Source organism: Nicotiana attenuata, chromosome 2, assembly GCF_001879085.1.
Source record: "Nicotiana attenuata strain UT chromosome 2, NIATTr2, whole genome shotgun sequence".
Lineage (NCBI taxonomy): Eukaryota > Viridiplantae > Streptophyta > Magnoliopsida > Solanales > Solanaceae > Nicotiana > Nicotiana attenuata.
The window spans coordinates 59137366-59149950 of NC_031990.1; the positions used below are offsets into that span (position 1 = coordinate 59137366).

The window sequence follows — 12585 nt, forward strand, 5'->3', positions numbered from 1 at the left end:
AACAAAAGAAAGCACAGCCCAAAATCAGGCCCACCCGAAGTTTCCTATAAGAAACTATTTGGACCAAAATGTATTTCTTTAGAACTCTATCAATTTATGTTTAGTTGACTTTAAGACTTTAAATACTACTCTATAATTTTATCCAACACTAAATTTCTATATAACAGAATTATTTATCTTTAGAAGAATATAGAATTAGTCGTTAAAATTTTGTTTGAAAGGAAAAATTTCTTATTAATTACTTTAGTATATTTTCTTGGATTATCTTGCCGTTTTATTTATCAGATCATTATTTGTTTATTAAAAATTTAAAATAATTAACAAAAGAGAATCTGAAATAAACATAAGGTAACAACCTCAATTTATGTTCAATGATGATCAGATTATAAAATTTTAGCCTGCAATCATTTTCAACTAACATGAAACACTATTTTTTAAATTTAAATAAGAATGAAATTATGAACCGGATAATCCATGAAACCCTATGCTGTTATAGATGAACCTGCGGGCACGTTCTCCTACCGCATTAGTCATGAGACAAGCTTAATTTATATTATTTGAAACAGAAATTTTCAACTGGAAGAGCTTACCCATATCTCACAATTCCAGTCTTCAATAATACCTCTAATCCAAACCCTATATCAAGGATTTCAATTCCAAATCCACTTCACAAAATATACACACAAACACAAAGTGCACCCCAAGCTGCAAACTAAAAAAGATACATAGAAATTTCAATCTTCCCACTTCTGACGATCCAGCTATAAGTTCCTAGGCATTCTAATATCGGAGATTGAACCCGATCCTTTCTTTTTTCTTCTAATTGGATTTTGTTAATTGTATTATTCGTACATGATCGAAGATGTATAGCAATTTCAAGGCGCAAGCGATTGAGTATGTGAACCAAGCAGTGCAAGAAGACAACGCTGGTAACTATGCAAAAGCATTTCCTCTTTATATGAACGCTTTGGAGTACTTCAAAACCCATCTAAAGTACGAGAAGGACCCTAAGATTAAGGAGGCCATTAATAAGAAATTTACTGAGTATTTGCATCGCGCTGAGGAGATCCGGGCAGTGATGGATGATAGTGGGACCGGGTCAGGTTCGAGTGGAGGGGATGCAGCTACCAGGCCCAAGGATGGAAAAAATGGAGAGGATCCAGAGCCGTCCGAGTTGACGGCTGAGCTTAACTTCGTTCCTTTCAGGTAAAAATTTAATGGGGGTGACAACCAGTTTCCACCCTACTATTTAAGCTATATTCAGTTTTCTGTTTGGGTTTGTAATTGTACAAAATTCTTAATATGATCGGAGATGTATAGCTCATTCAAGGAGCAAGCAATTGTGTATGTGAAGCTAGCTGTGCAAGAGGACAACGATGGTAACTATAATAAAGCATTCTCTCTTTACATGAACGCTTTGGAGTACTTCAAAACCTATTTAAAGTACGAGAAGAACCCTAAGATAAAGGAGGCCATTACTATGAAATTTAACGAGTATTTGCACCGGGCCAAGAAGATTCGAGCCATGTTGGATGAGGGTGGGAGTGGTCCTAGCCCGAGTGGAGGAGATGCAGCTATGGCTACAAGGGACAAGACAAAGCCTGAGGATGGAGAAGATGGTGAGGATCCTAAATAGTCCAAGTTGAAGGATGTGCTTAATTCCACGATTGTTAGGTAAAAAAATTTGGGTACCAAGTTTTTGCCCGTCTACTTGAGTTCCAGTTATTTAAAATTATTTAGCATATAATCAGTATTTCAAGACTTTAGTCAAAAGTACTTTTTTCTTCTTCTTCTTCTTCAAACTCTTCCTAAGAATTCATGCGTGTCTGTCCATCATGCAGGGAAAAGAAAGGATTTTTAACGAGTTGTTGGTCAAAGTCATGGTTTATTAAAAGCAAATCAATAGAGTGAAGACAGCCAAATATGCCTCTCCTGTTTGGTTACAACTTGTTTGGGCAGTCGTCATTACCTATTGTATTGTATTGCACTTTTATTTTAAATAAAATGTATATTGTAATTGTTACTTAAGTTTTATTTTATTATATTGTTAAATTCGTTGTTACGTAACAATGAAAGCTTCATTTTATATAACGATCGATTTAATGCGGTTGGATCACCCACTATGCGCTACTTATTATATATATTTCATATTCTTATTTTTTTCATTTATTTTTAATTGAATTACAGCCCAACTGATAGAAATTAAAGGTCCACCAAACAATATAGAGAACTAGGTTCTCTATTAGTTCCCAGAGAACACACGCAAACTGCAGTAAGTAAATGACACAATGGAATTTTACGTGAAAAACTCCCAGATCCTTGTTAGGATTTTAACTTTACTACTGAACAAACTTTAGATTACAAACTATTGTAACCTAGGAATTAACCTCTTAATCCCTCACTAACTTGTAACAACACTATTACAAGCCACTTTGTAATAACTCTACTACAAAGACTTTACAACTCGACTAACTCTAGCAAGACACAAACACAAGGGTTTATTATTTACAAAGATTTCCTACACAATGCTTCTTACTAAGCTAAGTAGGAATTACAAGTAAGGTGCTTTAACAAAGGTACACCACAACCAAGGACATGTGATAACACGATACAGGGAATTGGTCCGTTGTTATGTTATTTTTTGTTCTTGATGCCCTTGAGAGTCACTTGCAAGATTGATAGATGACTTGAGAGAATTCTTGATCAATTCTTAAGTGTGCAAGTGATTTGTTTTTACCTTTCTTGATGTCAATTATTCATTTGCGACATCACTTTTAATAATGTAAGCAAGTTAGGTAAAGGGCATTCCCCATAAAGTTGATTGCTGCATTGTTTCTATATTATAGCATGTGCAGGTAGCAAGTTTACAGCTGGGGCAGTTGACTTGTACAGTCTCCTCGGGAACTGGTAGCCATCTGTTCCCTCTGCTGTTCCTTTGACCCTGAAGAGCTGAACTGTGTCCCCAACTGGAGACTTGTTGATCTTTAAGTTCTTGAGGATGTGTATCAGGTTCTTTATCTGGTTCTTAACAGTAAGTTTGTTAGATCATCAAAACATACAGGGATACACATATAACCTATCAATTTCCCCCTTTTTGATAATGACAAAGTTATAATTCAAGTTTCCCCTAAGAACCAGAATGACATTCACATTTCCTATATTCTCCTTGAATCTATTCCCCATCCTGCCCCCTCAATTATTTTTCCCCCTTTTGGCATCATAAAAAAGATCAGTAGCAAGCATTAAGCAAAAAGAAGTCCAACTTAGTTAACTCATGCCACATGTGTGCGTACAACATGACTAAAAACAGAAAATATGAGCAATGTATACACAATAAAAGGATGAAGCTTTCATTAACATTTTGGATCTTAAATAGGGAGCAGTTTCAATGTTACTAACACATCCACAGATTCATAACAGAAAAACATAAGTACCAGTTAAAGCATCATCATAAATTAATACAAAAGACATATACTAAGACTTAACACTGGAAGGGGACACTTTCTAGGAGCACTGGAAGGGGAAGGCTTAGAGGAAGAGGCTAGGGTTTTGAGGACTATATCCATTCGAGCGTTTACTGACATCTCCTCATTGAGCAGTTTCTCCTTCAGGTCCTCAACCTGTTTCTTGAGCTCGGCATTCTCCTTGGTCAGACGGTCAACCTTTGTGCTTTGAGAGCTACTAGAACCAGGTGCCTCCTGGAGCTGACTTAGCTGACCCTCAAGAATGGCATTCCTTGCCTTCAACTTTCTGATCTGATCATTAGCGCTATTTTGGGCGTTGATCAACTGGGAGATGGTAGAAGTGTTGCCAACCCCTCCAACCTTATCAATGCACTCACATTCCTCTAGGGTGATTTTGGAGAAGGTTTGATTATGAGTGCGCACCTTAGCTTTTTATAAAAGGACTTTGAAGAACTCAAACAACTTGGTGAGAAGGAACCAACATGGTTACCATTTTTAGACTCTGCCAACTTCTACATTTGTTCTATCATAATGCCAGCCAGGTTGATGGTTGTGAAGCCATCTAGCGCTTCCATGAGAACCAGGTCGGCTCGAGATGTAATTGACCTTCTCTCAGCACGAGGGAGAAAAACCTTGATCACCATCTCAAAGAGCAATTGGTACAATGGAAGGAGGCCCTTCTTGTGTACCCATTCCCTCTGCTGGACTGCCCAATCCTTCATGATAGCATTTCTAAAGTTTGAAGAGCAGAGCCTTGAATCGAAGAAAATTCCTCAGCAGGACACCAGAATAGATCCCAGCACAGCAGAGTCCATCACAAAGTCGACCCCATTCATCATCATGCAGATATGGTCATCCTCAACTGTGAAGAAGTCAGCACAGAAACTATGCACTTCCTCCTCATACACTTTGGGAGCATCACCTGTGAACAAGTGTGTCCACTATTGAAATTCACAAATTTCACCCAATTGCTTCATTCCATCAATCTCCAAAGTGTCAGGGACAAATGTACGACCCCATAAAACCTTCTGATTTTTCAATTTCTCTTTCCCAGCACTCTGGAAACCATAAACTTTGGCCTTCTTGGAGGAACCAGGTTCCTCGTATGTATCAACCTTCCATTTTATTGATTTATGAGCACTCTTTCCCTTCTCAGCAGACTTCAAAAACATTGTCTTCTCAGACACCTTTTTAACTAATTCTTCCATCACCTTTTCTCCAGATTCTTCCACTAACTTTTCTCCAGAGATATCACCATCAAACTTGTTCAGATTCTCAGCACTCACAGACGATCCCCCTTTAGACTTGGAGATAGAGTGCTTCTGTGAGCGCTTGCGAGTCAAGGAACCAGGTTCCTCGTTCGCTTCATCATCCACAGTGACAACAGGTACTACTTTCTCATTTATAACCTTCCCATCTTTCACCAATTTCCTCCTCCTTTGATTGTCTTGGCTTTTCTTAAGAGCAAACTCAAGAGCCTCTTTCTTTTGCAACCTTGTAGTAGGTCTTTTAGGAGTTGGCTCTTGATGGTCTACGCCTAGCCAAGCTAGCAATTGGCATATCATCGGAATCCTCTTCACTATCCCATTTTCTTCTCCAGATATAGATCTCATCTCAGGCACAACCACATACAGAGGCTCAACATAGAAATGAGGAGAGAGAGCAGGATCAGTACTGACCTGGGGTTCTTGAGAGGACCCTTGAGTTGGATCTGCCAAGGAAGGATTAGGTCCTTCATTAGGTTCCCTAGTAGCACTATCCGGTGCTGATGGTTAAACGGGCACAACTCCCTATTCTCCACTAAAATCTTAGTTTCTTCCTCCAAAGGCTTAGACACATTCTCACATTCCTCGATAACAACCTCTTCAACAGCTATAAACAACATTTTTCTATTTTTTCTTTTTCTTGTAACTCTAGGGAAAATGCAGGAGAAGAAGGAGCGTTACCTGTCGACTCAAGACTAGGGACTGGCATTGTTGAGTCAGCATTGATAGGACCAATAGCTTGGTCTGCATTAGAGCCTTCTTCCATAAGAAGACTGGACGTATCTTGATTTTACTCTTCTTCAACTGTATCCTTTTCACCCATTTTTTTCGGCGAGGCAGGAGGAAAGTTCATAGCCACAAACTTCTTAGGAGTTGAAGTTTTGCGATTTCGATGAAAACCAGTACTCGATTGGGTAGGAGAGGAGACAAAGGGAGGTGGTGACTCTGCCTTAGGGTTTTGACTGGTTGTGGTGGTGAGTGAGGATTCTATGATTGGCGTTTTAATAGGTGAAGACTCAATTGGGGTGATTTGGAACATTTGGGGTTTCTTGGTGTTCAGACATGGTAGGAAGCGGTGAGTTGAAGAGGAGAGAATATTGGTTTGAAAAGAGAAAAAGGAGATTTTAAAGTTTTGATGTGAATAGTAGTGAAAGTGATGGTGAAGGGAGGTACATCAATGTGCTTAGTTCTCTTATGTTGTCTCTGAGGAAGTGGCGATGCACATCAATGTGCTTAGTTCTCTTATGTTGGACTGGATTCTCGGCCATGTTGAGTGCATTGGTATTGTCACATAGTAAGGGCACACACTTAGAGAACTCACCAAAATCTTTCAGGTGCTGCTTAATCCATAACAGTTGAGCATAACAAGATGTTGCAGCCACATATTCAGCTTCTGCAGTAGAGAGGGACACTGAGTTTTGTTTTTTTGTACCCCATAAAATCAGACATGAACCCAAAAAATGTGCCATGCCACAAGTGCTTTTTTTGTCCACCAGATAGCTAGCATAGTCAGTATCCGCATATCCAATTAAATCAAAATTATCCCCTGAGGGATAGTAGAGATCCAGGTCCTGTGTTCCTTTAAGATATCTTAAGATTCTCTTGGCAGCTTTTAGATGAGATTCCTTTGGATTGGATTGAAACCTAGCACAAAGACCCACACTAAAAACAATATCTAGTCTGCTTGTTGTGAGGTACAGAAGTAACCTTATGGTATTGCTATACATGGTCTGATTTACATGGGAACCAGGTTCATCCATGTCTAGACGAGTATCTGTGGTGATGGGAGTGTCAATAATTTTTTATGTTTCCATGTTAAATCTCTTCAACTGCTCTTTCATGTACTTTTGCTGACTTATCATTGTCCCCTTTTGAGATTGCTTCACCTGTAGACCCAGGAAGAAATTTTGTTTCCCGCATCATACTCATTTCAAACTCATTCCCATGAGTTTTGCAAATTCTTCACATAAGGAGTCAACTGTTGCTCCAAAAATGATATCATCAACATAGACTTGCATAATGAGCAGGTTCTTTCCTCGTTTCTTCAGGAAAAAAATGTTGTCGCTTTTACCTCTTGTAAAGCCATTTTCTAGAAGAAATTTTGACAACCTTTCATACCAAGCACGGGGAGCCTGCTGTAACCCATACAAAGCCTTGTCGAGTTTAAAAATGTTAGGATGCTCATGATTCTCAAATCTAGGAGGCTGCTTGACGAAGACTTCTTCTTTTAGAAATCCATTCAGAAATGCACTTTTGACATCCATTTGGAACAATGTGAATTCCATATGTGATGCAAAGGCAATACGAATTCTGATAGCCTCAATTCGAGCGACTGGAGCAAAAGTTTCATCACAATCAATCCCTTTTCCTGATTGTAGCATTCAAATACGTGCCTTGCCTTGTTTCTTGTTGTGTTTCCAAACTCATCAAGTTTGTTCCTGAATACCCACCTGGTTCCTATACCAGTTCAATCTGCAGGTCGAGGAACCAGGTGCCATACCTTGTTCCTCTCAAAACGATGGAGTTCCTCCTGCATGGCTATAATCCAGTCTGCATCTTTCAATGCTTCTTTGATATTTTTGGGCTCTATTTGAGAGAGAAAGGCTGAGAAGGCAAGTGAGTTTCTGGTCTTTGATTTGGTTTGAATTACTGAATCAAGAGGAGTGATTATGTTATCAAGGGGGTGTGAAATTTTGTGCTTCCAGTTAGAAACTTGAACCTCGTTGTGAGAAGGAGTTAGAAACTTGAACCTCGTTGTGAGAAGGTCCAGGTATTTCTGACGGTGAACCTTGATTGCTTCTCATCTCAACGTGTGGGGTCCCTTGAACAACATCGACAACTTTGTTTTCAGCTTCAGTTGTTGTGATTGATGGACCAGGTTCCTCTCCATCAGTTGGAGATATGGTTGCACCATCCTCATTTGATTCCTCAACGTGACTCTCATCATATTAGCCTTTCTATTTGCCATGTCAATGACTTCACCAGGAACAATTGATTGTTCTCCGTCTTGATCATTCTTATCATTCAAATTTCCACATGGGTCATGAGATTCATTGAAGATCACATGTATGCTTTCCTCAACGCATTGAGTTCTTTTGTTATATACTTTGTAGGCTTTGCTTTGTGACGAATAGACTAGAAAGATTCCCTCATCGCTTTTGGTATCAAATTTTCCGAGTGCTTCCTCGCCATTGTTGAGGACAAAACATTTGCAACCAAATGTTCTCAAATGTGTCAGCTTGGGATTCCTTCCGTTCAGCAGTTCATATGGTGTCTTGTTCAGAAGGGACGTGATCATGCACTTGTTCACCAAGTACCATGCAGTATTGACGACTTCTGCCCAGAACCCTTTTACAATGCCACCGTCAATCAACATTGTTCTTGCCATGTCTTCAAGTAAACTGTTCTTCCTTTCCACAACACCATTTTGTTGACGTGTTCTTGGAGCTGAGAAATTGTGTTCTTGGAGCTGAGAAATTGTGAGTGCGGCCATTTTCAGCACAGAATTCATCGAATTTTGCGTTGTCAAATTCTGTCCCATGGTCAGACCTGATGCATACTACATTAAGGCTCATCTTCACCTGGATCTTCTTCACAAATGCCACAAACACTTGAAAGGTTTCATCCTTGGTTCTGAGAAATAGAGTCCAAATGAATCTGGAATAGTCATCCACTATGACAAATATGTACCTCTTTCCTCCTCTACTTGGCACCCTCATAGGTCGACATATATCCATATGGAGGAGATCAAGTGGCCTTAAGGTGCTAACTTCCTTTTTGGGCTTGAAAGAGGATCTGACTTGCTTTCCGTTTTACATATGCATCACACATTTTGTGATCCTTGATGCTTGACTTGCGCAGACCACGAACCAGGTCCTTCGTGACCGATTTGTTCAGCAATGTAAAACTTACATGACCTAGCCTTCTGTGCCATAGCTCACTATTATCATCAACATCGCTCAGACAGCTAAGATCCCCATTTTGCAAGGACTCAAAGTTAGCAACATAGGTGTTTTTTTATATTTTGGCCACTAACACCACTTCACCAGTCACAAGATTTGTGACTGTGCATATTTTGGATACAAATTTCACTTTGTTTCCCTTGTGACAGATTTGGGAAACACTAAGCAAGCTATACTTTAACCCTTTCACGTAGTATATATTTTCAATAGTGAGAAAGAGACTTCCTGATCCTTCCAACTCCCCGAATTTATCCCTTCTTGTCATTTCCAAAGGATACACTCCCTTCCTGCAAGGCCTTTAGTGAAAGGAAATCATTTGTACTTCCAGTCATGTGCTTCGAGCAGCTGCTATCCAAGTACCATTGTTGGCCGCTCCCTTTCACTGTTCCGTGCAAAAGGAAATCAAGGGTTAGATTTAGGAACCCAAACAAGTTTGGGTCCCTTGTAATGAGGAAAGGGGTGAATGATGGATCTTTTGGTCCAAGCAGGCATTACGTTTTTTATGTGAAGAACCGGGTTCCCTAGCAGTAGTTACTTTTTCAGCAAAAACTTTATTTTTTTGTTGAGATTGAAATCTGGCCTCACATGTTTCCTTAAAGTGCCCAGTGTTACCACAGTGAGTGCATAGCCAATTGTTAGGTACAGTGACGTACTTGCTATGAGGGTTGTAAGGAGTCTTTTCCTTTGAAACCCAATTCCCTGCATGTTTCCCCCATTATTTGTGTACATGGCAGTGATAGCATCAGAGGACCAGGTCCACTTGAGTGATTTTTTAAGATCACTCTTGACTCTTCCTAGTTCTTCCTGAATTTATTTGTTTTTCTCAAGCTCATCACACAGACTAGATTTCACTGACTTTAACTCATTTTCAAGCTTAAGAAGTGCCTAACTTGCAACTTCATTTCCCTTTTGAGTGTTCCCATGTCTATTCCCCATTTTAAGTTCCTCAATTGTTTCCTTTAGGTCTAACACCACTACAAATAGGTCATCTCTCTCATGCTCAATGTTAGCAACTCTCTCAGTTAAAACTTCTTTCTCTTTTTTAACACACTCAATGGTCTCTTTTAGATGGACCACAACAACCACTAGATCATCTCTCTCATGTTCTATGTTTGCAACTTTTCAGCTAAGGCAACTTTTTCTTTCTCCAAGCACTCAATTGTTTCCTTTAAATCAACCATAACGATTACTAGATCATCTCTAGACTATTCTGCTTCTCCTAGTTCCACCGTTAATGCATCTTTATCATTTATAAGACTGTGATAAGCATCAATTAAAATATTTGCGAAAGACATAAGTTTTTTCAGAGAATAAGACTTTAGATTTCTTTGAACATATAGAAAGTTTACCTCATCATCATCATCGCTATCTCCATCATCATCAGACTGCGCCATCAAGGCAAAAATGGATTCATACTCAGCCACTTCACTTTCCACTGCCATCATGGAGCTATCACCTTGATCATCATCTTCTTTATCTCGCTTGAAGAGTCTCCCCATGCAGCAAGAGCTTGTTTCACAACATTGTCAGTGGCATTTTTCCTCTTAAAACATTTATCAGGAATCGGGTTCCTCTTGGCTGCTTTGTCAATGTTGTTTTTGTACATATATTTCTTTAGGAGAGGAAAATCCTTGATGAAGTGTCCTGGCTTACCGCACTTATGACATAGGTCATAACCTTTTATCTTGCTGGAGCTCCCATTTTTTGGAATGCCTCTATTCCTACGAACCATCTTCTGGAAACATTTTGCCAGGTAAGCCATATCAACAGCCTCACCACTTGAATCACTGTTGTATGTCTTAAGGACTAGGTTCTTCTCCCTTTTGGGCTCTCATCTCTCATTATCCTTCTTCTTCTTCATTTCATAGGTTTTCAGATTACCAATAGGCTCATCAATGGTTAGCTTCTGCAGGTCCTTTGTCTCTGTGATAACATTGACTTTGCTTTCCCAGGAACTAGGCAAGACACTAAGTATTTTCCTTACAAGTTCCTTTCTTGGAATGATTTCTCCTAGAAAATGAAGCTCATTGATGATGGAGGTGAAGTGAGTATGCATATCCTGGATGGATTCGTCATCCTTCATCTTGAAGAGCTCGTATTCTGTGGTCAGCATGTCAATCTTTTATTGCTTAACTTGGGTTGTCCTTTCATGAGCTGTTTGGAGAGCTTCCCAGATTTCCTTAGCAGATTGGCATGCTGAAATCCTGTTGTATTCATCAGGACCAATCCCAGAGACAGGAATTTTCTTAGCCCGAAAGTTCTTCTCAATGGACTTGCGATCAACATTATTATATTCCTTTCTAGTTTTAGGATTTTTCGCTGCGAGGTCTCCAACGGTCTTGGTAGGTACAAAGGGTTCATCACAGATGATATCCCAATATTGGCCGTTAAACCTTGGTGATCTGTAGGTAGACTGGCCTCTTCGAAGTTTGGCGGAGCAGCCATGAGGATCCTTTTTAGGTGTTAGCCTGATAAAAAGTGTTGGCCCAAGTAAAGGTGAAGTTTTGAAGACTGACAAAGGAACTCATACATGGACCAGGTCTTCTTTAGAAGAGAAAAGGAGGACCTCTCATCTCTTTCAATTAGGGGAGAACTCCGAAGGCTGAACGACCCTCCCATTTTTTCTGCCAAACCGCCAAACTCCACCCCAGAAAAATACCACTGCCACCAAACCCTTCAACTCCTTCAAAACAGCCGCCCACCACCTAAAAGAAATTCCTCCAACCCAACGGACATACTCAGAATAGAAAAGAGAAGAGTCAGCCGCACCTTTCTTCAATTTTTTTACAGTCTCTTCTCTTAGCCTTCTTATACTCATAACCTAAAGGGTAGCCATGAAACAATTATAAAATACATCTATTTTCATTGCTGGTACAGGAAAATATCTAGCAAAAATCACTAGTTTTTCTCCTTAAAATAAAATCCCTTTCTTCTTCCATAATATTCATGAAACCCAGATGAAACAGCCACCCAAAACTAGCTAAAATGCAGCACTAAACCCCTCCCCCCCCCCCCCCCCTCTCCTAAAAAAATTAGGGGTGGGCATCGGTCGGTTCGGTTCGGTTATGAATATTATCGGTTTAGCATATCGGTTATCGGTTTACAACTATGATAAACCGGTAACCAAACCGATAAGATATTAGTTATCGGTTATCGGTTAATCGGTTGTCGTTTATTATCGGTTCGGTTATCGATTTACCCGATAAGATAACTCAATCTAGAGTGGAGCAAAAAAGAGAAGTCAATTCACTCGAGTTAAGCAAAAAAGGGAAAATTCACATATAGTATACTACCCAATTCTGCGTTCTAGCCACAACTAATATTTGAAGCATATTTCATTTTGACAAATTCATGACCTGTGCAATCTCAAAATTGATACTACAACTACACAAGCATTCCATCTCCAATTCACTGGAAACATTAGTTAACAGGAACATGAATTACAACTTTTTGTTTCCTGCCAAACCATAATCAAGAGATTAATGTCATTTTCCAGAGTCCAATTGTAGCAAGAGCAACAAGTGTACTAGTAATTCAACAGTTGTCCAAACACAACTGAAATAGTATTAATTCATCAACAACAGTTGTCCAAATACATTAATAACAATACAAAGTAGTAGCAATTTCACCTTAAAATTAATAAGTACAAACATAGTACTAAAGCATGAGCACAAAATAAAGAATCGAAAACAATCAAAAATCCTATATTTTTATTATCGGACTCTACTGTAAAACTCAAAAGAAAAGAATGAAATTTGTTCTTAACGAAGAAGTAATTTTGGAATACAAACTTACGCTATGATTCTAAGAATGTGATTGTACTTTGAATTTTGAAGAAAAACTGTTCAAGAATTGAATCAGAGTCTGAAGAGTGAACTGGAAACTTCAATCTTG

General features: G+C 39.2%; 1 protein-coding gene across 1 annotated transcript; it reads left to right on the forward strand.

Annotated features, from left to right (window-relative positions):
• Positions 501 to 2116, forward strand: LOC109222994 (protein SUPPRESSOR OF K(+) TRANSPORT GROWTH DEFECT 1-like). The gene is made up of 3 exons (XM_019387269.1): positions 501 to 1206; positions 1321 to 1674; positions 1842 to 2116. The coding sequence occupies exons 1-2, from the start codon at positions 863 to 865 to the stop codon at positions 1634 to 1636; spliced, it is 660 nt and encodes a 219-aa protein (XP_019242814.1). The 5' UTR covers positions 501 to 862; the 3' UTR covers positions 1637 to 1674; positions 1842 to 2116.